The following is a 26,812-nucleotide window of genomic DNA, read 5'->3' as shown; positions in this document are numbered from 1 at the left end:
AAGTCTGGGTCATGAAAACTAGTTAACACCTTGATAACACAGGACTTTCAGGTGATGTCACTCAAATATATGATATATACTTAAAGCAGTGTTTGCCAAAGATGTTTGAGCAGTCCTTGGAAGAGAATGAGTAAGGTGGCAGGAAGTTTTAATAGTTGAAGTTAATATCATTTAAGGTAGAAGAGAAAAAGAATAGGAAGAGAGAACAAAGGGTAAAACTTAATGATGATTTTTGAACTTGGTAATACTATAACTATAATTTCCTGCAAGCCAGAACATGGTAAATAAGTCTTAGAAATATTAATTATCATTATCTGAGCAAGAACAGTTAGTTCTCTAATTTAGTAAAAGAAAAAAAAAGCAGAACCAAAGAGAAATCACAAACAATTGTTTATCTATACTCTGGGGTTGGTTTTTGGTTTGTTTAGGTCACAGTATTTATTCCAGTTGTTCCTTTTGTTGTTGTTTCCTCTCTGCGAGCCACTGTTGGATTTTTTCTTTTAGTTCTGTGTTTGGCCGGATCTGGTCCATGGTGAGGGGACTACGGTTAAAGGGATCTGTTTGGTCACTGGGACAAAGAGAGAAAGGAAAATGGGGTTATTTCTATGAATTCTAACATCCAAAGCCAAAACTAGAACACCTGGGGTCTCACTGTGAGACTGAAGCTAGGGTACACTGTAAGTTTGAATTAAATGCTGAATTGAGGTTGGAAAGAATGGTTTGTTTAGGTCACAGTATTTATTCCAGTTGCTCCTTTTGTTTCTCTGGGTTTTGTGGGGTTTTTTGCAGATTATTTAGCTACTTTGTCTTTCTGCTTTTTTAACAAAATTCATCTCAACACTGTTGTTCAGATGATATTTGACTGTATTTCCCTAAGGTAGAGACCCTGTACACTCGTGACAACATGAAGAGCTGTCTGTAGTTTTAGTGACAGGCTCTCAAAATACAGGGTTTGGCACAAATAACGACCCCCTATTTATTACAAAATCTTTAACTGCAAAATCATAAGCATGGAATTCTATAACACAACAATATCACACTCAAGCAGACCATATTTTAGGTGAAATTTCACCTCATATTTTAGGTGAAATGTTAAAATTAAAACCATAAATTATTACACCGATATTACTACCCTACCCTACCAACCATACTCAAGCAGGAGTTTTTTTTGCCAGACCCTGTGAAATAAGATGTTAAGGGAAAAAGCCTTGTGAATTGACACTTGATTTAGTTAGCTGATTGCTATACAAGTAGATGCAGATTATGGCTTCCTGACAGGTAAGAAGGTTTATAACATCATTTAAGGGCTGATATATCTTTTCTTTTTCATTCTGATGTTACAATAAAACATACATTTACATTTTCATTCACACTTTGGTAAAGTCATTCATGTGTATAGTGAATGCTTAATACCAACTACCATAAAGTTGAAAATCCTTCTTTACTGATACTTAAAAAACTGTATTTCCTTAAATTTGGTTCAGCTTATATATCTTAATTTTAAATAGGCAGAGTCTCTCAGTAACCATTTCTATGTAACACTGCACATACAACAGGGAAAACTCCTGGACACCATGGCTGAATTCAACAGCAGAAGCGGAATGTGGGTTAACCCATATGATGCATATAGTTTAAAATCTGAATGAAAAAAATACCCCATTTTAATAAAACTAAAACAATTTAAAGTCCAGTTATACTTTGGGTTACTATATTTTATAACATATGTTAATAGAAACTATTTCCTTAAGGAAGGAACAGGTAAGATTAGAACCAGCATTTCTCAACAGGGTGTCTTGTTTTGGGTATTTAAATACTTACCAATCAAGTAATATATCTCTACTGATTCTTCCCCAACACATTAGTAAATCAACAGTATTGACATCTGTTGGGTATACTACATCGTAATTAGAAATATGGGAGAAAAAGATGACAGCAAAGAATCATACATCTGTACTCTTGAGACTGCTTGTTTGGGCTGGCATACCTGAGCAAATGTCTGGCAATGGTGGATCTATCCACAGTGACTCGGGAAGATGGCAGTACCACAGGGTCAGACATCAGTGTGCTCATGATGGGGTCCAGGAACTCATCACAGGCATCTGCATAGGTCTCCTCTTCCTGTTGTTGAAGGTCTGCTAGAGACTGAGCATAAACACCTAGTAGTTAAGGTGAATTCAAGGGCAGCTGAATTCAAAATGCTCAATGACTAAACCTTAAAGGGTATATAACCTTAAAAGATATATATAAAGGTAATAACACTTTATAGTGACAATGACAATTCTCAACTTTATTTTTTAAATAAGCCAAGATGGATAAGAGCAAATTTAGTATTCAGCCCCAATTCTGAAACTTCATTTTGGCTCAGCTGTCAGCAGTCATGACTCAAAATGGGCTGAAGTGTTAAAGGGAAAAGAAAGACATCCCATAAACCTTTCTGGCAACAGTCCTGTTGTAAATGTCATAATTCAAAAGGGGATGAGGTGGAGGGTTATTATTTGCATAATTACAAAGTCACTTATGCAGCCTGTGTATGAAAAGCAGTTTTTGGTTTTAGGTACAAAAAGGTATAAGAATTTACAAGTGGCTTCAATATTTGGTTCTTTCATAACTCTAGTTCCTCAGGGTCCTGTCTAGCTAAACTCTAGGCCAAGATGAAGCCCAACTTAAGAAATAAGTAACTCCATGAAGGGAAGACTGGTATCAATGAGAGAAGTGTTCTATCCAGATGAAATGCCATGATTTTTCCTTTTTCATAACTGCTAATGGAGCTCTGTCATACTCCAGCAAAAGGGATTAGCTAAATACAATATAGTATTTTAATCTTTACAACGTATGGCTATAACACCCCGACTGGTGTGGCTTGGGCATCGTCCCACAAACTGAAAGATCGCCAATTCGATTTCTGGTCAGGGCACATGCCTGGGTTTTGGGCCGGGTCCCTGGTTGGGGGTATGTGAGAGGCAACTGATCAGTGTTTCTCCTACTCTTCTCCCTCCCTTACCCCTCTTGAAAATTAATAAATAAAATCTTTTAAAAAATACATTAAATGTATGACTATTCCCACATAAGCCAACTACCAACCACAAATATAGAGAACAGAGAAAGTCAATAAAAATCAATGATAAAAAGTACTCATCTTAGCCCTGGCTGGTATAGCTCAGTGGACTGAGCGTGGGCCTGTGAACCAGAGGATTGTGGTTCGATTCCTGGTCAGGGCACATGCCTGGCTTGCAGGCCAGTTCCCAGCAGGGGAACCATACACGAGAGGTTACACGAGAGGTTACACGAGAGGCAACCATACATTGATATTACTCTCCCTTTCTCCTTCCCTTCCCCTCTAAAGATAAATAAATAGAATCTTAAAAAAAAAGTACTCATCTTGAATTCTATTCTAAAAAGTTCTTTTCCATTAGCAATACAGATTTTCAAATCTATTTGTAACACCACACAAAAGTTTTCGTGAAAACAGCTTATAAAACTCTGTACATTCTGCTCTTTTAGCAGAAGCTTCCTAAATTAATTTTCAGTTCTCACCCTCACATTGAAAACAGTAGTATTAAGAATACAGTATACTGTTCTAGTTATTGACTAACCAGAAGGAATCGTGTTTATGTTTTCTCAAGACAATGATTTTATCCCCCTGAAACAGGGTAAAAAGCAGAAGAGCTGAATTAACAATGTGATTTTTTTTTAAGTTTCTTTTTAGAGAGAGGGGAAGGGAGAGAGAAAGAGAGGGAAAGGAATATCAATTGGCTGCTTCTCACATGCCCTCACCAGGGGCCTAGCCCACAACCCAGGCATGTGCCCCGACTGGGAATTGACCAGAGACCTTTCTGTTCACAGGCCAGCACTCAATCCACTGAGCTACACCAGGCAGGGCAATAATGTGATTTTTATAAAACATGTTAATAAACAAACTATCCTCCTTACCTTGATTCTCTCTGCTAAATTGTTGAAAGCCATAATCATATTCCCAGGTTTATTTATTTTCTTCAGGACTCGGACTGTCTGTGCAAAGAGAGTTGGGGAATAGGAACGTCCATCCTTAGGCACAGTGGCACAGAAATTCTCCTCATCCCTGGAAGGTCAGCATTGGAAAGAAATGGAGTGTCAGAGGAGATGACAAATGGGTTGAGGAACAAGGGTGCCCTTCACTTAAATGCCATGAATATTCTTTTGCTACAGAAAGATTTCTTCTAATTTTTAGGAAGTCTATCAAGTATTCTGTGGCCTTTAAAGAATTCTGCCTTTCCAAACAACAGTACAACCAGCAAAGTTTATTTTGCAAAAATCTAGGCAGAATGTTAAAAATTCTACATGATGAACCACAGGTCGTATAAAATCTGATGATTTAAAACTACAGATGATTCTTTCATTAACCAACTAGAAATGAATGATTTCTATTTCTACCTAATTACCAACCAGTCATTCTATTAACAAAAACCCAAATTAAAACCTTAACATCCCCTCTGACTTGCCCAATTTAAATCTCAGGTACCCAAGATTTAAGTAGATAGTGCAGATGTCTGATACGAGCTGCTGGGGTTTGAAGTCAAATTCACTGAAGTCCTTGACTTTTAAGGCCCCCATCTTGGGGCCAACCAGATGCTGCAGAAAGTAGTTCAGCATGGAGATGATGCGCTCAGCCAGGAAAGGATGCACAAAAAGTGATTTGATCTCTGGAAAAGAAGCCAGTCTGTGAAAACTTAATCCATTAGCAATTTTTTACTTATGTGTTAAGGAGTTCTGCTTAGAGACTTCTGGGGACTACTATTTTTTAAATTACATAAGCAATACATTTTCATTGCAGTAATATTAGAAAATATAGACAAGCAAAAGCAAACAAATACAAAAATTGCCAACAAGAAATAAACACTGTTAACATTTTGTTAACACAGTTGACTCTTGAACAACACAGGTTTGAATTACATGGGTCCACTTATATGCAGATTTTAAAAATAAGTATCATAAATGTATTTTTTCTTTTTTATGATTTTCTTAGTAACATTTTTTCCCTAGCTTCTTTTATTGAAAGAATACAGTATGCGATTCATATAACACAAAATATGTGTTAACTGACTATACTGTTGGTAATGCTTTTGGTCAACGGTAGGACATTAGTAGTTAAGTTTTGGGAAGTCAAAACTTATATGTAGGTTGTCCCAGCTGGTGTGGCTCAGTGGATTGAGCACCTGCCTGTGAACCAAAGGGATTTCAGTTTGATTCCTAGTCAGGGCACATGCCCGGGTTGTGGACCAGGTCCCCAAAGCGGGTGCTGAAGAGGCAAGCACACATTGTTGTTTCTCTTCATCTTTCTCCCTCCCTTCCCCTCTCTAAAAATAAAATCTTTTAAAAAAAGTTATATGTAGGCTTTCTTTCTTTTTAAAAAAAATATTTTATTTACTTTAGGAGATTTTAGGAGTCTGAAGCATGAGCCAAGATAGGTTATTTGTATGAAGTAGGTTAGATGGGGTCTCAGGGAATCCCCTGGGCAAGGAGAACAGTGATAGCCAGGTTGATGGAGATTCAGATATGGTGCCTGCCTGCTGGCTTTTTGTGTGTGTGTCTTGGGGAGGGGGCAGGAAGTGGGGGTGTGACAGTGCTCAGCAAAGAAACTATGGTCCCTGCCAGTACTTCTGTCCAGGAGAAAGCTGCCTCTCCTTGCCTGATGCCAGATACTTCAGTTCCTCCCTGTATGTCCCTGATGCCTTTCACTCTACTGCTCCAGTGCTGAAACTCAGAGGGAGTGAGTCTGAGTAAGTCTATGCATGAGCCCTTTAAGAGGAACTCCAGAAGCCCTGAATCTCACTCAGCCACAATCCCTGGGCTAGGGGGCCCTTTGTGGGGTGTGGACCTCTTACTCCTTAAGGGAGACCTCCGAAGCCAAGACATCCTTCCCTCTTTTTATCTGCCATATGTGACTCTGAGACCAGCCCGTTCTGTGTCTCTGCCCTTCCTACTAGTATCAATGCAGCCTCTTTTCTTTTCATATTTTAAACAATACATTTTATTGATTATGCTATTACAATTGTCTCATTTCCCCCTTCATTCCCCTCTACCCTGCACACCCCTGCCACCCACCCACATTCCCCCCTTAAGTTCATGACCATGTATCATAAATTCTTTAGCTTCTACATTTCCCATATTATTCTTGCCCTCCCTCTATTTTCAACCTACCGTCTATGCTTATTCTCTGTATCTTTTCCCCCTCTCTCCTTCTCCCGCTCCCCTGTTGCTAACCCTCTATGTAATCTCCATTTCTGTGTTTCTGTTCCTGTTCTAGTTGTTTGCTTAGTTTGCTTTTGTTTTAGGTGTGCTTGTTAATAATTGGTAGTTTGCTATCTTCTTACTGTTCATATTTTTTATCTTCTTTTGCTTAGATAAATCCCTTTAACATTTCATATAATAAGGGCTTGGTGATGATGAACTCCTTTAACTTGACCTTATCTGAGAAGCACTTCATTCTATATGAAAGCTTTGCTGGATAGTGCAGTCGTGGATGTAGGTCCTTGTCTTTCATGATTTGGAATATTTCTTTCCAGCCCCTTCTTGCCTGTAAGGTCTAAGAAATCAGAGGATAGTCTGAAGGGAACTCCTTTGTAGGTGACTGTCCCCTTATCTCTTGCTGCTTCTAGGATTCTCTCCATTTTAATCTTGGCTAATGTAATTATAATGTGCCTTGGTGTGTTCCTACTTGGGTCCAACTTCTTTGGGACTCTCTGAGCTTCCTGGACTTTCTGGAAGACTATTTCCTTTGCCAGATTGGGGAAGTTCTCCTTTATTATTTGTTCAAGTAAGATTTCAGTTTATTGCTTTTCCTCTTTCCCTTCTGGTACCCCTATAATTCTGATGTTGGAACATTTAAAGATGTCCTGGAGGTTCCTAAGCCTCTCCTCATTTTTTTGAATCCTTGTTTCTTCATTCTTTTTTGTTTGGTCATTTCTTTCTTTCTTCTGGTCCACTCCATTGATTTGAGACTCAGTTTTCGTCCCATCACTGTTGGTTCCCCGTGCATTTTCCTTCATTCCACTTAGTGTAGCCTTCATTTTTTCACCAAAAAATGCAACCAAATTCACCCAATTTTGTGAGCATCCTGATCACCAGTGTTTTGAACTGTGCATCTGATAAGTTGGCTATCTCTTGGTTGCTTAAAAGTATTGGCTCTGGGGCTTTGATCTGTTCTTCCATTTGAGCCATTTTTTTCTTCTTCTTTTTTTTTTGGTCTGGTTGCGCCTGTTAAGCAGTGAGGGGCAGAGCCTTAGGTGTTCACCAGGGTGGGGCAACCCAGTTACTCAGTTGTGACGCTGTATGTGGGGGTAGGGTCAGAGAGAGAACAATGGCGCTTGGTCTATTCTCTGATTTCAATCCCTTCTGTTATTTCCTACAAGCAAATTGGGCCCTTCTGGTGCTGGTTCCCAGGTGGGTGGGCTTGTGTACATTCTAGGACCCTGTGGGTGTCTCCAACAAACTCTCCTGTGAGGCTAGGAGTCTCTCCAGGCACCTCAATCCCCACGAGTGTTTTCAATTAGTGATTTTAGGCTTTATTTCCTGGCACTGGGGCTCTGGGTTGCAGGGTCTGTCTCCCTTCCCGTTTTCTCCTGGTTTATCTATGCGGGAACGTGTGACCACAGTCAGCCAGCTGCCTTGCATGCCTCACTGGATCTGCTCATTGTCTCCCCGAACTTGGGGTCTGCCAACTGCCGCCTGCACTCCCGGGTCCACCAGGAGTCCACCCACTTTTTCCTGCTGTGACCCCTCTCAACTGGCCACCGATTCCACCCCTCTTACTGGTCTGGATTCAATTTTCTGTCAGTTCTGGTTGTTTTTTTTTGTTTGTTTCTAAATTTTTGTTGTCCTTAATTTCGGTTGTACAAGGAGGCACAGTGTGTCCACCTACACCTCCATCTTGGCCCGCAGCCTCTTCTTTATAATCTTAGTTGTGGAACTTGTGTTCTGCTAGGCTTTAGATAGTTCTGAATGATGGCTGTTCTGTAGTTTAGTTGTATTTTTTGATGTAGCTGTAGAAGGATTTAAATTCTTTCTGTTCTGCTTTCATGGAAAAGTTCCTTGAATGCCCAGACTGGTGTAGTTCAGTGGGTTGGGAATCATTCCACAAACTGAAAGGTCCCAGCCAGGGTACATGCCCAAGTTGTGGGCCAGGTCCCTGGTTATGGGTATGCAAGAGGCAATCCATTGATGTTTCTCTCACATATCAATATTTCTCTCTCCCTCTTTCTCCCTCGCTTCCTGTCTCTAAAAGTAAATAAATGAAATCTTTTTTAAAAGTTCCTTAAATTTATCTTTGACCCTTCTGCTGACATGCTGTACTTCTCTTATCCCTTTGAGATTACAAAGATTTTCATTTATTATCTGTTTCATGTTAGAAGATTTCCTCAAATATCTGATGATCCTTTGTTGTCATTTTGTGTGTAAGCAACACAAAAGTTATTCATCAAATTTTCTTTATTCAAAAAAGTTTTTTACTTCTGGCCAAGATGGTGGTGTAGGTGGAAACATTGTACCTCCTCGCACAACCATGTTTAAAGACAACAAAGTTTTAGTAAAAACAAACAAACAAACAAATGCAACCAAAACACAGAAAATTGAACTATATGGAAGTCTGACAACAACAAACTGTTCAGCCAGACTGGCAGAGGGGTGGAGCCAGTGACTGGCAGAGTGGGGTTGTGCAGGAAAACTTGGCCAGACTGACCCAGGTGCGTGGGTGGTGGTTGGCAGATCCCAGGTGTGGGGTGGCGATGGGCAGATCCAGTGAGGGTGCAAGGCAGCAGCTGACCGCGGTCACATACTCACAAGCAGATAAGCCAGGCAAAGGATCAAGCAGGAAGATAGATTGCACAGGCCCCAGCAGTGGGAAGCAGCAGAGGGGACTGCTATTGCCCCTCTCTCACCCCATCCCCACATACAGCATCACAACCCAGTGACCTGGGGCCTGGTGAATACCTAGGGCTCTGCCCCTAATACATAACAGGTGCAAACAGATCAGAACATTATGGCTCAAGAAGAACTCAAAGCCCCAGAACCGATAACTCTAAGCAATCAAGAAATAGCCAACCTATCAGTTGCACAGTTCAAAACACTGGTGATCAGGATGCTCACAGAACTGGTTGATTTTAGTCACAAATTAGAGGAACAAATGAAGGCTAAACTAATTGAAATGAAGGGAAATGCTCAGGAAACCAATAGTGATGGGAAGGAAACTGGGACTCAAATCAAGGGAGTGGACCAGAAGGAAGAAAAAAAATGACCAAACAGAAAAGGATGAAGAAACAAGAATTCAAAAAAATGAGGAGAGGCTTAGGAACATTCAGGACATCTTTAAACGCTTCAACATCAGAATTATGTGGGTATCAGAAGAAGAAGAGGAACAGCCATGAGTGGAAAACTTATTTGAACAAATAGTAAAGGAGAATTTCCCCAATCTGGCAAAGGCAACAGACTTCCAGGAAATCCAGGAAGCTCAGAGAGTCCCAAAGAAGGTGGACCTGAGGAGGAACACACCAAGGCACATCATCATTACATTAGCCAAGATTAAAATGAAAGAGAGAATCCTAGAAGCAGCAAGAGATAAGGGGATAGTCACCTACAAAGGAGTTCCCATCAGACTGTCAGCTGATTTCTCAAGAGACTTTACAGGCAAGAATGGGCTGCAAAGAAGTATTCCAAGTCATGAAATCCAAAGACCTACATCCAAGATTGCTCTAACCAGCAAAGCTTTCATTTAGAATGGAAGGGCAGATAAAGTGCTTCTCAGATAAGATCAAATTCAAGGAGTTCATCATCAGCAAGCCTTTATTAAATGAAATGTTAAAAGGGACTTATCTAAGAAAAAGAAGATAAAAAAGATGAACAGTGAAAGGACAGAAAACTCAGTTATTAACAACTATACCTAAAACAAAAGCAAACTAAGAGGACAGCTAGATCAGGAGCAGAACCATAGAAATGAAGATCACATGGAGGGTTAGCAACAGGGGAGTGGGAGGAGGAGAAAGGGAGAGAAGGTACAGAAAATAAGTAGCATAGATGGTAGGTAGAAAATAGACAGGGGGGAGGGCAAGAATAGTATGGGAAATACAGAATCTAAAGAACTTGAGACATGTGGACATAAACTAAAGGGGGGAAATAGTGGGGGAGGGGGTGTACAGGGTGGAGGGGAATGAAGGGAGGAAATAGGAAAACTGTAATGACATAATCAATAAAATATATTTTTAAAAAAAGTATTTTTTTTTCAATTTGCAGTGAGGGGGAAGGGAGGGAAAAAGAGAGGGAGAGAAACATCAATGTGTGGTTGCTTCTTGAGCGCCCCCTATAGGGACCTGGCATGCAACCCAGGAATGTGCCCTGAGTGGGTTCCTGGAACCCTTTGGTTCACAGGCCGGCACTTAATCCACTAAGCTGTACCAGCCAGGGCCAAATATTTCTTTTTTAAAACTAAGTTTTCAGTATATATTTACTTGCAGCACATCTCAATTCAGACAAGCCACAATTTCAAATATTTGCTAGCCATATGTGGTAAGTGGCTACTGAATTGGACATTGTAGCTCTAGAGGGGGTGGAGATAAATGTCTTTGATCTACCAGAATTCAGGAATATTTTTTCAGGTTAATAATCCTCCCCTTTGCCCCCAACATATTTATGTGGCTAATTTGTCCTCATGAAAAATTATACCCACTTATGCTTTCTGGAAATTGTGTAAGGTGGTCAATTTCTCATTCCTATGTCAATGATGGGCATCATCATTTTTTTAAAAAATCCTCACCTAAGGACATTTCTTCATTACTTTTAGAGAGAGAGGAAGGGAGAGAAAGAAACATCTCTTTAGAAAGAGGATGTGAGAGAGAAGCTTTTATTGCTTGCCTCCCTTACTCACGTGGACTGGGGATTGTATGCACCCAGACCAGGAATTGGACCTGCACAGGCCAGGGTGGAATCATCATTTTTGAAGCTTTTCTAGTGATTCACTTCTCTCTCCTACTGTAGAGGATAGTCACTAGAGTCTGAGTTTCAGCTGGGCTGATCACTCAAATGAAACAGATCTTGACCACTGTATTTTTGGGAAGGCAATGCTTTACTTCCTTACCTGATGTCAGAAAGGCAAGGGTGCCAATTGTTTCATTGGACATAATATTATGGAAACGTGCCAGCTGTCCAAACATCTGTAGGCCAGCTTCCTTCTCTCGACGGGCTTCTGGAGTCAGACTATCCCATTCACCTTGGTCCTTCTCAATTTGTTGAATCTTTATCTTGCTCAAGTACTATAGAAACCAGAGGTTGAGAAAAATCAGAGAAAAAAATGAGGTTGAAGGGAAGATGATATTTAAGAAGTCTTACTTAAAATTGAGTCCACTATGCTGGGAAAACCAGGGACTACATTAGAGGCACAAGGCTTTACTTCTCAGCACAGGACTAATGCTAAAAAAATTAGCTCTAGAATAAGAGGAAAAAAAGAAGAAACTATGGCTTCATATAGCTTTGTTTCAGGCTTAGTAGACTTATTGGTAATTCCCCTAGATATATTAGTCTTTGAAACAGAAAGGAGGATAAATAATGTAACATATGAAACCCCAGCAAAAACAAACAAGCTACAATGAAAAAAAAAAAAAGGATGAATCCTTCCTGAAAGATGAAAAACAACAAAAAACTCCTAAAAATTGTTTATCAAAAAACAAGGCTTTATCAAACATCCAATATGTTTGGAAGGTGACCCATATTTAAAATTCTCTTCCTTGCTGTTGTAGCAAATCTGTTAAATTTATGGCCCCATGAAAATGCCATCTGTGTCATTTTTTGTGTCACATAGCTCTTGCTTAAAAGGGTCTGTTTATTACATGGCTTATTCTTGTTTTCTAAGAAAATCTATCTAAAAATCTTATAGGATTATGAAAAAGTAGGAAACTTTTCTCAGAAATTAAATGCAAGTTGCTGGGAGATTTGCTAATCACTATGAGGAACTGATGGCTGTCCAGTAGGCTGCCCTCACGGCTTGCCTGGTGCACCTCCCTTTGGGTCACTGCCCTATATTATAGCTGTTGCAGATACGGGAAGTTTTTATAGGAAAAATAGGAAGCTTCACAAGGAGGGTAAAGGATAAGATATATCGAAGGAGCTGAGAGGCACTCACTGTGTACTTTGTGAAACTTGTATTTTAAATACAGCTGAAGAGTTGGGAAGCAGTAGAGAGATGAATACTGACCCCAAACAGATTTTTTTCAAGCAGTGGTGTAAATATCAGAATCTTTTAGGAGAGGGATAAGAATCATTGCCCTAGTGAGCTACTGCTACAATGTGTTCGGGTGGATGAGGTTGAAATTCAGTGACCAAATGCAAGGTGCTGATTTCTTTGTTAGTGTTGGACCAATCAGCTCTGCCAGTGTACCTTAGTTTGGCCTCATCACATGTTCTTTTCCACCCTCTGCCAAAGTATTATCCCAGCTTGAGGCTTCACTGAGCCTTGATCTCTAATGGAACAATATTTCTCAAGTTCTGCAATGGCAAGGTTGGTGGCATACTACTACTGGCAAATTTTTGGTATCTAAAACTAATACTACAAGCAAGAAGATTACTCTATTATGATTAAATGGTGAAAAGTATGTACTGGTCATGATTTGATCAGTTAATCTTTTTTTCTTTTACCTGTATGGCTTCATCCAAAAGGAAGATGGCATCGTTCATCAGCAGGTTAAGAAAGCGGAGAAAAAGTGGGGGATTCATGGCTTCTAAATTCTTAGAGGCATAATCAGCCAAATCCTGTAAGTTCCAGCCCAAGAAGAAATCATTTTAGTACTAAACCACAACTTACTGGGCTTATCTGAAGCAAAACTCAGATAATGAAGTTTTGGTTTCACTGAAAGCTCTCACCTTAATGCTTTCTCGATAGGTATCTGTTTCCCACATGTACCTTAGAATGGGATACATGGGACGGCGGTAATTAAACTTCTGTTCAAATTGATGGGGGTCTCCTGGAGTAAGGTAAGAGCAAAACACCAGCAAAGGTGGTGCTATTAGAGGAAGAGTAAGAGCTTTTGCTATGTGTGGCCATTTTCCTTCATTCTGAATGTGTCAAGACTACTGACAAAATCTGCCTTGTAAGTTTATAAAGGCCTAGAGTGTAGCCAAGTGTTTGGCTACACTTACACACTTATTTCCTTACTGAAAGAACAAAAGTCTACCTTCTACAGACGAGAACAAGGATCAAACTGTACAATAAAAGCCAAGGGAAACAAATGCTTCCACTTCAAATGTAGAGTATTTATCAGACTTTGCATGAAGCCTCTGAGCTGGCCACTATGGCCGTGACAGCCATTTGCAGAATGGGATATTAAGTAATCCCCACATTCTTTATAGATTACATACCAACTGTGTAGTCTAATGGTTCTTAATTACCCTGAAAAAAATCAGGCCAGGAGATAAAAATCTGAGGCTTATATTGCTTCTGACATACCAAAGGTACCACTAGAGAGCACTATAGGCTGGGTCATATATGAGGCAGAGACTGGGATATGGAGTTCGAAGACCTAAGTATTCCTTCTGCTCCATATAATGCAAGTCTCTTAACATGTTGCAACTTCCACTTCCTCAGAAATAAGGCATATTATAATACACCCTCTATTATTACAATCAAAGGGTTGTTGTAATGACCATATAATAAGTGCAGCAATTTATTACGAAACTTCTCATATATTATGAAGATTTACATGCATTACCTCACTTGTCATTTCAACCCATTGTATACATGAAAAAACCAAGGCTCAGGGTAGCAAGTGACAAAGTAAAAATCCAAATATGTAAAGGCAACCGACAAAATGTTAAATGTCTCTTTATAAAGTATATGATTGTCTAACCACTAGGCTGTATACCTGAAACTAACAGGAAAATAATACTGAATGTAAACTGTCATTGAAAAATAAAATAAAAAATGTTGTATTTATCATTGGATAGTAGGGTATCCCCTTTAAAAGGGGTCTTAAATACTGCTTAACATTTTGTTTACTAATTGAGATGGGGTACTACTTACTCAAACACAGCATCTCAGGATTAGATCTCCAAAGGTCAGAGGAGAAAGGGAACGTTGCCTGATGTTATTGTTTTTTGGGTTTTTTTTTTTTAAGATTTTTATTTACTTATCTTCAGAGAGGGGAAGGGGGAGAGAAAGAAAGGGAGAGAAACATCGATGTGTAGCTGCCTCCCACAAGCCCCCACTGGGGACCTGGCCCACAACCCAGGCATGCACCCCTACCAGGAACTGAACCAGCGACCCCACAGTTCCCAAGTCAGCACTAATCCACTGACTGCCCAATAACAGCCAGGACGCCTGCTGTTATTCTTAATCTAACAATTAGACTGTTAGAGAGTAGACAGTCTGGATAAAAGAATACCTCAACCAGCACACTGTCTCTTTATCCAATATTCTGCAATTTTGAAGCAGAGAAAATAAAGGCTCAAGTTTTAATTGGATAGCCTAATTTGATTATGATTTAATCAAGCAATATAACAAAGCTGGTAAGAGTGTGTGGGTTTTTTTTTAAGGTGAGACAGACCTAAGTCTATCACTCAGTTGTATGATGAATAACTTAATCTTTTTCAGGATCCATGTCTCAACATGTAAAGTGAGGATAATACAGTAAAACTTTCCAGTGACATATTCATGAGACTATGTAAGAAAAGAAAAAGCACTCAGCATCAAGGCTGGCACAATAAATGATGATACTTTCCTGATACTCAAATACTGTTCAAGCAATGAAACTCCACAAGTATCAGCTTTCCAGTTCTAGACTGCTTTACCTGTAAACTCGATGTCCACAAAGACCTTGATTAGAGCTTCTGCAAGGTGGGGTGCATAGGGAAAGTTGCAAAACACACGTTTTCGGTGGAACACACTGGATACCAAGGGATTTGGGGTCTGATCCAGGTGGGGCATCACTGCTTCCAACACCTCAGCCAGTTTGGCCCTTAGATGGGGATTCTTCATCCTGCAAATAGGGCAGAAAGCAAGTTGGGCTGGTAGAATTTTTTTTTAAAGATTTTATTTTCTTTATTTGATGGTAACAACAAAGACTGCAGTTTAGTGTTTAAACTTGAAATTAATGATGACCCTTCTATCTAGGCAGAGTAACTAAAGAGAGAGAATCTACAAAGAAAACTAAGAGACTGGGACAAAAGGACAGCTTGCGCCTGGCTACTACAAGCTGGTTTATTTCAGCCAGGGAGGCAAGCCAAAATTACCGATTGCTTTCCTTACTGACTGGAACCAACAGTGTTCCTCCACGACCCCCATTATTAGTCTTGTCAACAGTTGCATTACATTGTATCTACTTAAATACAAAAAAAAAAAATCAGCCCTCATCATAAAATCACATTTTTCAGAAGTATTATATTCAGAATCACTGACTACTTTCATCTTTTTTCCTTGACCATGTAGGTGTTTCAGTCTATTGTGTTTCTTCTTTTATGCCAGATAAGGGCTATCTGAAAACTTTCATTACTTTCATCATCATTTATTTCAGCCACTTTAGATTTTCATTTCTCCAAAATCATTGGTGTATACACTGGTGTGGAACCCTGGTCATGCAGTATTCTCAGGAGTGTTAAGCGTGACTGAAACCTCTTTTTTCTTCTTAGGTAAAGCCTGGCTGTTTGTAGATTTCTGAAGATCAGTGTTTGAAGCATTGCTTTTTAAATTTTTATGTAAAAATCAATAAAGGAAAATTGTCATTAATTTTTACTTAGAAGGAAAATTATAATTAATTAGTTTTCTTAGCTAATCTCTTCCTGAGTAATTCTTTTCAAATGGCTTCTTCATTCACAGCCTTTGAAGATGTATCCAGTTCTGGTTATACTGCTTGACTGCTGGATGTGATGGGTATGCCACTCTCTACAAACTTCCTCAAGCATAAAATAACACTTCAAGACTTCACCAAAAAGGCAGTTGTTCATTGTTTTAGCAACTACCTTGGTACATCTTCAGATTCAAACTCCATGAAGGCATAACCTTTTATTGTTTGCAGTGTTTTCACTTCTGGACAGTCAGAATCTCATTATAGTGCCAAAATGGGAGAAATGCTCAGAACTGTTCTTTTTAAAAATATATTTTATTGATATGCCATTACAGTTGTCCTATCCCCCCTTCATTCCCCTCCACCCTGCACACCCCTCCCCCACGATTCCCCCCCTTTGTGATCTCCATTTCTGTTTCTGCTCCTGATCTAGCTGTCCTCTTAGTTTGCTTTTGTTTTAGGTGTGATTGTTAATAACTGTGAGTTTGTTGTCCTTTCAATGCTCATATTTTTTTAATCTTCTTTTTCTTAGACAAGTCCCTTTAACATTTCATATAATAAGAGCTTGGTGATGATGAACTCCTTGAACTTGACCTTACCGGAGAATCACTTTATCTGCCCTTCCATTCTAAATGAAAGCTTTGCTGGATAGAGCAATCTTGGATGTAGGTCTTTGGATTTCATGACTTGGAATACCTCTTTCCAGCCCCTTCTTGCTTGTAAGGTCTCTTTTGAGAAATCAGCTGACAGTCTGATGGGAACTCCTTTGTAGGTGACTGTCCCCTTAGCTCTTGCTGCTTCTAGGATTCTCTCCTTCATTTTAATCTTGGCTAATGTAATGATGATGTGCCTTGGTGTGTTCCTCCTCGGGTCCACCTTCCTTGGGACTCTCTGAGCTTCCTGGAATTCCTGGAAGTCTATTTCCTTTGCCAGATTGGGGAAGTTCTCCTTTACTATTTGTTCAAATAAGTTTTCCACTCATGGCTGTTCCCCTTCCCCTTCTGGTACCCCTATAATTCAGATGTTGGAACATTTAAAGATGTTGTGGAGATTCCTAAGCCTCTCCTCATTTTCTTGAATTCTTGTTTCTTCATTCTTTTCTGTTTGGTCATTTTTTTCTTCATTCTGGTCCGCTCCCTTGAGCCCCAGTTTTCTTTCCATCACTATTGGTTTCCTGTGCACTTCCCTTCATTGCACTTAGTTTAGCCTTCATTTGTTCCTCTCATTTGTGACTAAAATCAACCAATTCTGTGAGCATCCTGATCACCAGTATTTTGAACTGTGCATCTGAAAGGTTAACTATGTCTTGGTCGCTTAGATTTATTGGCTCTGGGGCTTTGAGCTGTTCTTGAGCCATAATGTTTTGGTCTGTTTGCACCTGTTACGTATGAGGGGTGGAGCCCTAGGTGTTCACCAGGGCGGGGCAACCCAGGTTGCTGGGTTGTGATGCTGTAGTGGGGGTGGGGTCAGACAGGGGCAGTGGCGTTTGTTCTGCTCTCTCTCAGATTTCTGTCCCCTCTGCCACTTCCCACAAGCAAATTGGGCCCTTCTGGTGCTGGTTCCCAGGTTTGTGTGCTTGTGCACCCTCCAGGACCCTGTGGGTCTCTCCAACAAATTCTCTGTGAGCCTGGGAGCCTTTCCCGGCACCTGGACCCTGAGTCTTTCCAATTGGTGTTTTCAGGCTCTAATTCCCATCGCTGGGGCCATGGCCTGAGCAGTCTGTGTCAATGCTCGCTCCTTCACTTGGTTTATCTGCATGTGAATGTGTGACCGCGGTCAGCCACCTCGCACCCTCACTGGGTCCGCCTGTTGCCACCCCACGCCTGGGATCTGCCAACTGCCGCCTGCGCTCCTACACCAGTCCAGCTGATCTTTCCTGCCCGACCCGCTTCACTGCTGACTCCACCCCTCTTACTGGTCTGGATGAATGGTTCGTTGTTGTTGGATTTCCGTACAGTTCAATTTTGTGTTTTGGCTGCATTTTTGTTACTAAAACTTTGGTAACAAAAGACAACTTTGTTGTCTTTACACTTGGTTGTGCAAGGAGGCATAGTGTTTCCACCCATGCCTCCATCTTTCAGATCTGGGATTTGTAAAGCACTGGAGGTAAGTGGCCCATGTAGATTACTACAGGAGTAAGTTTTTCTTTTTATTGCTTCTGTTGCTTGGACGTGCACTGGTCTACCTAAGCCACAATCTCCTTGTGAAATTTGGCATCCTCCTGCAGGTTTAGGGACAGAAATGGCTTGGCCGGGCCTACAAAGACCACCATGTGAAAAGCGTCTAAGCCAAGGAGTCAAATTTTTATGAGTATTCTCTGCGCAGGAATCAAAACATTCTATACCACTAATGTGGGAGAAAAACAGGATTCTGCAGTTTTAAGTCTGTCAATTTCTGGGGCATAATGCAGGCGATACCATTCCACTTTTGAGGTCATAGCTTATCAAGAATGAGAGTGAGTAGTTAAGTTTGTGTTTAATTTTTAGCCATTCTGTGTACCTATGATAAGACATTGTTTATTGCTTACTATTCTCATTTTCACCTTTGATAAACTTGCCTTTCCAAGCTTTCTGAAATCAGAGCTAGGATATAATTATTTTACATTACTGACATTGCCTACTGTGTGTGCCTAAAATATGTGATTTATATTTTCTCATTAGATCTGCTCAGCTCAGTGGGGGGCTGGTTTTTACCTACTTTTCACTGACATGGCTCTGGTACTGTGGCTCATTCTTTTTTTGTGTGTAGCAAATCTTCATTTATATACACATTGTTTCTTTCCTTTGGCCTAGACATGGAAAAAGTCAAGAGAAGCATCTCTACAGGTCAATGAATATCTTCCTTTGGGAAAGAAGACTAGGAGTTATGAATGAGAAAGACTTGAGTTTAGAAGTCATTTACCTAAGTTTATCACTCATCCAACTCAGGATTTCAAGAGCAAACTGTATCATGTGATTATTAAAAGATCATTAGCACCTGGCTGCCTCTGGCAAGGTTTCTGCATTAAGGTAACCATTTTAACCAAGGACTAGCAATGCAATTCCTCTCAGGTACCTTATAGACAAATTCAAATTCTCTGTGAGCAGAGTCCTTTGCCTCTCAAGAATGAGATTTTTTTGGTTGCCCACAAGGATGGTCAGGTGATTTATTAATGTTAACACAACTTGTGAAGGCAACCCCTTATGAGTCAGACTTGTTTATTTCTTGGTTTATAAGTCTTCTGAATGTTCTGTAGCTCTAAACAGTGACAGTCAAACTTTCAGCACTTCACCTTTCTACGCTTCCAGTGAAAATGGTGATAAAGTGAAGGACATGTTCCAGGGAATCTGCTGATGTCTCTAAGATGTCATCAGCAAAGCGGCGGAGAAAAATGAGGAAATCACCCAGGTTATCTGCAAAAAATTCTGAAAAAAAATTGCATTGGAATTAGCCAAATATCTGACTCTTTATATTTACAAATTCTACACTGTACTTAATGAAGGTTAACAAAACCCAAATGTCTTGAAGGTACTAGGAATGGTGATAAGTTAACAAATGTAGAATCTCCTTAAAATGTGTCAATTTGTCATTTTTATCCAAGTAAATATAAGAACATTAGACACAAAAATGTTGTTAATATAGCAATGCAGTTTAAGATAGTATACTGATACAACATCTTTCCACACTCAAGGATAACTGTGTACTAAATAACCCTTTAGATGTATGAAGAATCTTGAGTAAAAGATTCATTGGGTGACTATGCCCACCAGTCTCCAGGATGGCCCTTACCTCCTGGTATTTGTGCCCTTGTGTGTCCCCTCCTACACTCTTCCAGGGTACAAAACATACCTTGAGGGCCTACAGAAGTGATGGTATGTCATTTTCATGATTAGTTTATAAAAGTCAACAGCTTCCATATCATGAGTAGTAGTACTAAGGAGAGACTTGTGTGGTCTAGAACACAAGCCAGCAAGCAACTGAGGTCTGCCAGTAGCCACATGACTAGGCTTGTAAGCAAATCCTTCAGTCCTGCTCAATCCTTCAGATTCCTATGGCCTTGACTGTAACCTTATGAGAGACTCAAGAGTCAGAACCATGCAGCTAAGCTACTCCTGGATTCCTGACACCATAGATACCGTGAGATAATGTTGGTTGTTTTCAAGTTTCTATATTTTGGGGTAATTTGTTACTCAGAAATAGATGAGCAATACAGTGATCAGGAAAGTTCTTGATTTTTTAAAAAAAGATTTTATTTATTTATTTTTAGAGAGAGGGGAAGGGAAGGAGAAGGAGTGGGAGAAAAATATCAATGTGTGGTTGCTCTCACATGCCCCCTACTGGGGACCTGGCCTGAAACCCAGGCATGCGCCCTGACTGAAAATCAAACTGGTGACCCTTTAGTGGTGCTCAATCCACTGAGCCATACCCGCCATGGCAAGAATGTATTTGATTTTGATGGATAATACCTGTCAACCACTCACTGACATATATACACATATAATCTCTTCTGGGTTAACCAATAGGAGATAATTTTGTGGCCCCTAGAGAACAGCACAGGGTGAGTTAGATAAATTTCCAAGTTAAACAACAAAAAATATTAATGATAGAAACTAACAGCTCTGAAAACCTTGGCTGCCCTTAGTCCTTTGAAGAATTTTTTTTTAAAGATTTTATTTATTTATTTTTAGAGAGAAAGGGAAGGAGAGAAGGAGAGAAACATCAATGTATGGTTGCCTCTCGTGAGTCCCCTGCTTGGAACTGGCCTGCAACCCAGGCATGTGCCCTGACTGGGAATCGAACCGCGATCGCGTGGTTCGCAGGCCCGCGCTCAATCCACTGAGCCACACCAGCCAGGGCTTGAAGAATGTTTTCTGATATGCAAAGCAGTGAGGACACAAGGCTGAGTACAAAGCTGTTAGTTACCCTATGCTTTCACCAGCAGATATTTATTTGCAAGTATGAGTAGCTTGTCCAGAAGCAGTTAAATAATAACTATAAAAAGTATCTTGAACCTGGCTGGCATAGCTCAGTGGATTGAGCACAGGCCTGCAAACCAGAGAATCGCGGTTTGATTCCCAGTCAGGGCACATGCCTGGGTTGCAAGCCAGTTCCCTGCAGGCCAGTTCCCAGCAGGGGGCGCATGAAAGGCAACCATACATTGATGTTTCTCCCTCTCTCCTTCCCCTCTAAAGATAAATAAATAAATAAAATCTTAAAAAAAAAAAAAAAGTATCTTGAGGACTGAACTTCCAAAGTGACCCAGTTAAACTTAGAGGGCTACAAACAGGAAGTTACTGAGAGAGACCCTACTTACCTGGCACATAAGCCAAAGAGCTGTAGCCCTCTGGCAGAGGAAAAGTCAGCTCGATCAACTGTGAGCCCTCATTGCCTAGGGCCAGCTGAACTAGTAGAACAGCCATGGACACCTGCAAATTTAGGCAGTTTTGCAGCATCTGTGGCTCAGTCATGGCAGTCTTGGTGGAAAGATAGATGGTCATCAGTCGTTCAAACTGCTCACGGAGGTTGTCACTAGCAGGGCTAGAACTTTGCTGAGCATCCCGCCAGGCAACCTGCAGCCGATGCAGATTTTGGTTGATTTTTACCATCTGATCATGCAACCTGCCCCCAAGAAAGCAGAAGAGACTGAGTCAGGACATTCATATATGAATAGTCGAGTACAGACCATTCTAGAAATACAAATCCTCACTTTTTATTCTAGTATCTTTTTTTCGTAGGTAGGGAGCTGCAATTGTGATGATACAGAAGGTACTCATAAAAATTATTGATAAGACATAGGCAGGGGGCATAATGCTGGAAAAATGTTACCAAGTATTCAACATAATTAAAGGTAATTACAAGTAATTAGCAGCCTCCAAAGAACATTAGCTTGGTTGAGCAGAATATAAATTGGGCTGTTATTAAGTCAAATAAATAACTATTAAGCAAAGTATAAGAAGCCCAGCAGGAAAGTCTGACAATACACAAATATAGTGATTGTACTTAGATGTGGTTAATGGACAGTCTATCCATGGTCAGAAGAAAACTAAAATGTGATTACTACATTGGTAATCACCACATATAAACAAGTAGCCATCTGGGATGCCATCTAAAAGCAGTGGCTCCCAGCCTTCTGCTGTTCAATATTAAATTATTTTCCGGACTTCTGCCAAGATGGAGGCGTAGGTGGAAGCACTTCGCCTTCTCACACAACCAAGTTTAAAAACAACAAAGTTTTAGCAACAAAAACGCAGCCAAACCACAGAAAATTGAACTACACGGAAGTCTAACAACAACAAACCCTTCAGCCAAACCTGTAAGAGGGGCAGAGCCAGCAGCAGAGCGGGGTCGGGAAGGAAAGATCCACCGGACCAAGGTGGGTGTGCCAGCAGCCGTGGGCAGATCCCAGGTGTGGAGAAGCAGGCAGACCCCCTGAGGGTACAAGGTGTTGGACCCACTGAGGGTGCAAGGCAACGAAACCACTGAGGACAGACCGTGGTCACACATTCGCGCGCAGATAAACCAGTGAAGGAGCTAGCGGTGGTGAGACAGACCATGCAGGTCCCAGCGGTGAGAAGTGGCCGAGAGAGCCGCCATTGTCCCTCTCTGACCCCACCCCCACATACAGCGTCACAAACCAGCGACCTGGGTGGCCCCACCCTGGTAAACAACTAAGGCTCTGCTCCGCACATATAACAGGCACGAACAGATCAAAACATGGCTCAAGAACAACTCACAGCCCCAGAGCTGATAAATCTAAGTGATGAAGAAATAGCCAAACTTTCAGATGCACAGTTCAAAATACTGGTGATCAGCATGCTCACAGAACTGGTTGATTTTAGTCACAAATTAGAGGAACATATGGAAGCTAAACTAATTGAAACAAAGGGAAATACACAGGAAACCAATAGTAATGGAAAGGAAATGGACTCAAATCAAAGGAGTGGACCAGAAGGAGGAAAAAAATGACCAAACAGAAAAGGATGAAGAAACAAGAATTCAAAAAAAGGAGGAGAGGCTTAGGAACCTTCAGGACATCTATAAATGCTCCAACATCCAAATTATAGGGGTACCAGAAGGGGAAGAGGAACAGCCATGAGTGGAAAACTTATTTGAACAAATAGTAAAGGAGAACTTCCCCAATCTGGCAAAGGAAATAGACTTCCAGGAAATCCAGGAAGCTCAGAGAGTCCCAAAGAAGTTGGACCCGAGGAGGAACACACCAAGGCACATCATCATTACATTAGCCAAGATTAAAATGAAGGAGAGACTCCTAGAAGCAGCAAGAGATAAGGGGACAGTCACCTACAAAGGACTTCCTATCAGACTGTCAGCGGATTTCTCAAAAGAGACCTTACAGGCAAGAAGGGGCTGGAAAGAGGTATTCCGAGTCATGAAATCCAAAGACCTCCATCCAAGATTGCTCTATCCAGCAAAGCTTTCATTTAGAATGGAAGGGCAGATAAAGTGATTCTCCGGTAAGGTCAAGTTCAAGGAGTTCATCATCACCAAGCTCTTATTATATGAAATGTTAAAGGGACTTGTCTAAGAAAAAGAAGATTAAAAAAATATGAGCATTGAAAGGACAACAAACTCACAGTTATTAACAATCACACCTGAAACAAAAGCAAACTAAGAGGACAGCTAGATCAGGAACAGAACCATAGAAATGAAGATCACATGGAGGGTTAGCAACAGGGGAGTGGGAGAAGGAGAAGGGGGAGAAGGTACAGAAAATAAGTAGCATAGATGGTAGGTAGAAAATAGATAGGAGGGAAGGCAAGAATAGTAGGGGAAATATAGAATCTAAAGAACTTGAGACACGTGGTCATAAACTAAAGGGGGGAATGGTGGGGGAAGGGTGTGCAGGGCAATGAAGGGGGGAATAGAACAACTGTAATGACATAATTAATAAAATATATTAAAAAATTATTTTCCACAAAGGGTCAGCTATTGTTCTCTAATGAAAGGAAGACCCATAATTCAATGCTATAGATAGTTTTCTCTGTACGTACAGTCCAAAATCATCTTTGTTGGCCCTGTAGATAATGTCTGGGGTTAGGTAGTCTATATTGGGAAACTAGATGACATTCACTTTTGTGTTTGAATCTAGGTGCTTGAATAGGTCAAAACACATGCTGAATTGCTATCTCTTGTCTCATTTAAACGTCAATGACAGGGATAAAAAAACTCTCTAATAAAAATTTAATTTTATTTTTCAAGAAATTTGAAAAGTGCCCTGTGTTCATTTAAGCATCCTGAGATGATATTAAAAACTACTATCCTGCCCTGGCTGGTGTGGCTCAGTGGACTGAGTGCTGGCCTGTGAACCAAGGGGTAACTGGTTCAATTCCTAATTGGGGTACAGGCCTGGGTTGCAGGCTGGGTCCCCAGTAGGGGGCACTTGAGGAACACAAGAGAACCATACATTGATGTTCTTTCTCTCCTCTTTCTCTTTCCCGTCTCTTCTCTCTGAATATAAATAAATAAAACATTAAAAAATTGCTATCTTTAATATTCCTATCTATAGACTATAACTGTGAGTGAGAAGCTATTTTCTCTTATTTATACCTGTAGTCAACAATCAGCTGAATCAGAGGTGGGGTGAAATCCTAGAATGACTATAGCCAGCTAGAACCAGGACCATTTTTTAAAGTCATACACTCTAGTTCTCAAATCTTCACACTTCTAGACTCCTCTTTATCTTTGAAACAAAGATCTTTTGTGGTCCTACTGCTCTTATTGAAATCCCTTATAAACATTTCTTTAATTTTATCAATTTTGTCTCTACATCACAGAGTGGAGTTTTGTCTTTTTTCATCTGGAGTAATAGGTAATGAAAATTCAAGAGCAGAAAGTAAAATATTAGATGAAAACAATTCCACTTTCATAGATGACAATTGGAAGTAGCAATTTAAAATTTGCAAGTTTAGAGAAAAATATGAGGAGTGTATTTTTAATTTTAAAAAGCTTAACAGGTCAATAATTAAAAAATTAATTCAAATGATCTGGACTGTCAATTCAGGTAACCACAAATACATGCATACAATGCCCTTTTCCTACTAGATTCCAATGTAATCCTTCAGAAGAAAGTGAGATTGTATTAAGACTCACACTGAACTTTCTGGTTATCAGTATAACTAAACAGTTCTTTCCTAATGACATCAGAAGTGTTACCTGTGGAATCCCAGGTATAAGGTATACTCTGTGAGAACAAGGTTCTCTGTTACGAGGTTGTAATTCTGGGGAAACTTTGGCTCCTGCACAGCTGGGATCAAACAGGTTTCTTTGTCCAAACCTTAAAGAAGTTAAAAGGAACAGTAAATGGCTAGCCAACGCCATCTACCCTGGTCTCTACAGCCCCCTAACTCTAGTTCAACTTCCACACTGCTACCAGTGATTTCTTCTACTTCTTTTTTTTTTTTGGTAATATCTTCTTACCACATTACCACTCCTTTGTCTAAAAATATCTTTTGACTTCTCGCTATATATAAAAATGCAGTTAAATTTCCTTAGCTTGATCATGAAATCACCAAAACTTAAAATAAATACTAGATAACTGTGGATTTTTCAAGCATTAGACAATGAGTCATTTGTATCTATTTTGTACTTTTCTGTATTTAAGATTATTTGCTTTTAAAATGTATTGCTTCTACAGCTAAAAGAGTTATAAAACTGGGAGGAAATATGTACACAAAATTAAAAAGGATTCATTCTGAGTGATAGAATTATAAATAATTTATTTTCTTTTCACTGCTCTATGTTGTTCAAGTTTTCTCTAATTTGGCCACAATCTTCTGCCTCACCAGACTCATTTTCTGCCATTCCCGTACATTTTCCTTCCCCCACCTACTCCATGCCTCAGCCCCAATGACCTTTTCACTATTACTTAGTCAACCTCTCCATAGCTTTGTGCCTTTATACTTGTTATTCCTTCTGTATAAACAAATTCTTTTGCTTTCTTGCCTGATAAACCCATCTCATCTCTCATGGGTCAGCTGTGAAAACCTCTAACTTCTGTAGAATGTATTTCTCACTCCATCGTCTGTGTTCCCATAGCTTAGTCCTATATCATATTATGATTATATGTTAATATTTCTGCCTTCTTCTGGAGGTTTTGAATTTATAAATGACAGGGACTATGCTTTATTCATTTTTAGAGAAAGAATGAATACCCAAGGCTCCCAAATTCAGAGAAAAGGTCTCACTAAAGCACAATATCTAAAAGCTACCAGTTTTATTTATAAAAGTCTGTCCTTGTAAAATTTATAGTGGCTCTTCTGTCTGCCTCATCTTCTATCAGAAAGAAGCACCTCTGTGCAAGTGCCTTAGATGTCACACACACACACACACACACACACACACACACACACACTCTCTCTCTCTCTCTCTCTCTCTCTCTCTCTCTCTCTCTTTTGGGAAGCCCAGTACTCCCCTACCTCTCATGTGTACATTTTTAATTTTTCGTTCTTCATCATTCAACTCCTTCAGGGCACAGTAAGTGGGATTAAAGGTGAGGAGACGAGAGGATCTGGGTTTGCAAAATGGCTGGCACAGCTTCAGGAGAGCAGCACCCAGATTCAGAAAGAAGGCATCCGAGGCATACATTTGGAAGAAGATTTCTGGCATCTGATTGGCCCAAATCTTGGTGCGGCCTGCATTTGCATGCAAACAGTTTCCAAGCCACGACAAGATACAGTGTTTGGTTTCTGGAGAGAGCTGGAGTAAGTTCTTCAGCATCTGGTAGATCTTTTCATGGAACTGAGCCATGAACTGTTTAACCAGAAAACATAACCACAGAACATTCCAGTTTCACAATCCTAATATCTGTTACTCCCAAACCTTAGCCACCAGCAATTTCTAAAAATATGTCAATCCTAATCTTTTTCCTCACTATCCTTGTGCCTTACCCCAAGTTCTGATTAAAAAAAATTTTTCTGGGCACCTATGAGAAATTTTCTGATGAACTGCCAAACTGCAGATAGCATTTAGAGTAGGGTCAGTAATCTTTTTCTGCACAGGGTTATATGCTAAATATTTTT

At 40.1% G+C, this 26,812-nt stretch overlaps 1 protein-coding gene and 1 pseudogene across 6 annotated transcripts in view; both read right to left on the bottom strand.

Moving 5' to 3' along the window:
- Window positions 1–373: 373 nt before the first annotated feature.
- UBE4A (ubiquitination factor E4A) overlaps window positions 374–26,812 on the bottom strand; it is a 45,084-nt gene continuing 18,645 nt past the window's right edge. For all 6 annotated transcript variants that reach the window (XM_037147226.2, XM_037147227.2, XM_037147228.2 and 3 more), the window contains 12 exons: window positions 26,210–26,543; window positions 24,948–25,068; window positions 21,088–21,392; window positions 19,066–19,198; window positions 14,803–14,990; window positions 12,880–12,980; window positions 12,655–12,768; window positions 11,102–11,276; window positions 4,499–4,679; window positions 3,931–4,078; window positions 1,985–2,142; window positions 374–568 (listed from right to left, as the gene is read on the bottom strand). In XM_037147226.2, coding sequence (XP_037003121.2) covers window positions 439–568; window positions 1,985–2,142; window positions 3,931–4,078; window positions 4,499–4,679; window positions 11,102–11,276; window positions 12,655–12,768; window positions 12,880–12,980; window positions 14,803–14,990; window positions 19,066–19,198; window positions 21,088–21,392; window positions 24,948–25,068; window positions 26,210–26,543 — 2,088 coding nt within the window. In that variant the 3' untranslated portion in view covers window positions 374–438. The remainder of the gene's footprint in view (window positions 569–1,984; window positions 2,143–3,930; window positions 4,079–4,498; window positions 4,680–11,101; window positions 11,277–12,654; window positions 12,769–12,879; window positions 12,981–14,802; window positions 14,991–19,065; window positions 19,199–21,087; window positions 21,393–24,947; window positions 25,069–26,209; window positions 26,544–26,812) is intronic.
- LOC119050765 (MKI67 FHA domain-interacting nucleolar phosphoprotein-like) lies at window positions 15,010–19,059 on the bottom strand (annotated as a pseudogene).

This window comes from Artibeus jamaicensis, unplaced genomic scaffold (assembly GCF_021234435.1).
Source record: "Artibeus jamaicensis isolate MK-2021 breed Jamaican fruit bat unplaced genomic scaffold, CSHL_Jam_final contig_196, whole genome shotgun sequence".
NCBI lineage: Eukaryota > Metazoa > Chordata > Mammalia > Chiroptera > Phyllostomidae > Artibeus > Artibeus jamaicensis.
The sequence above is the reverse complement of the archived record's forward strand: the minus strand, read 5'-3'. Positions and strand labels throughout refer to the sequence as shown.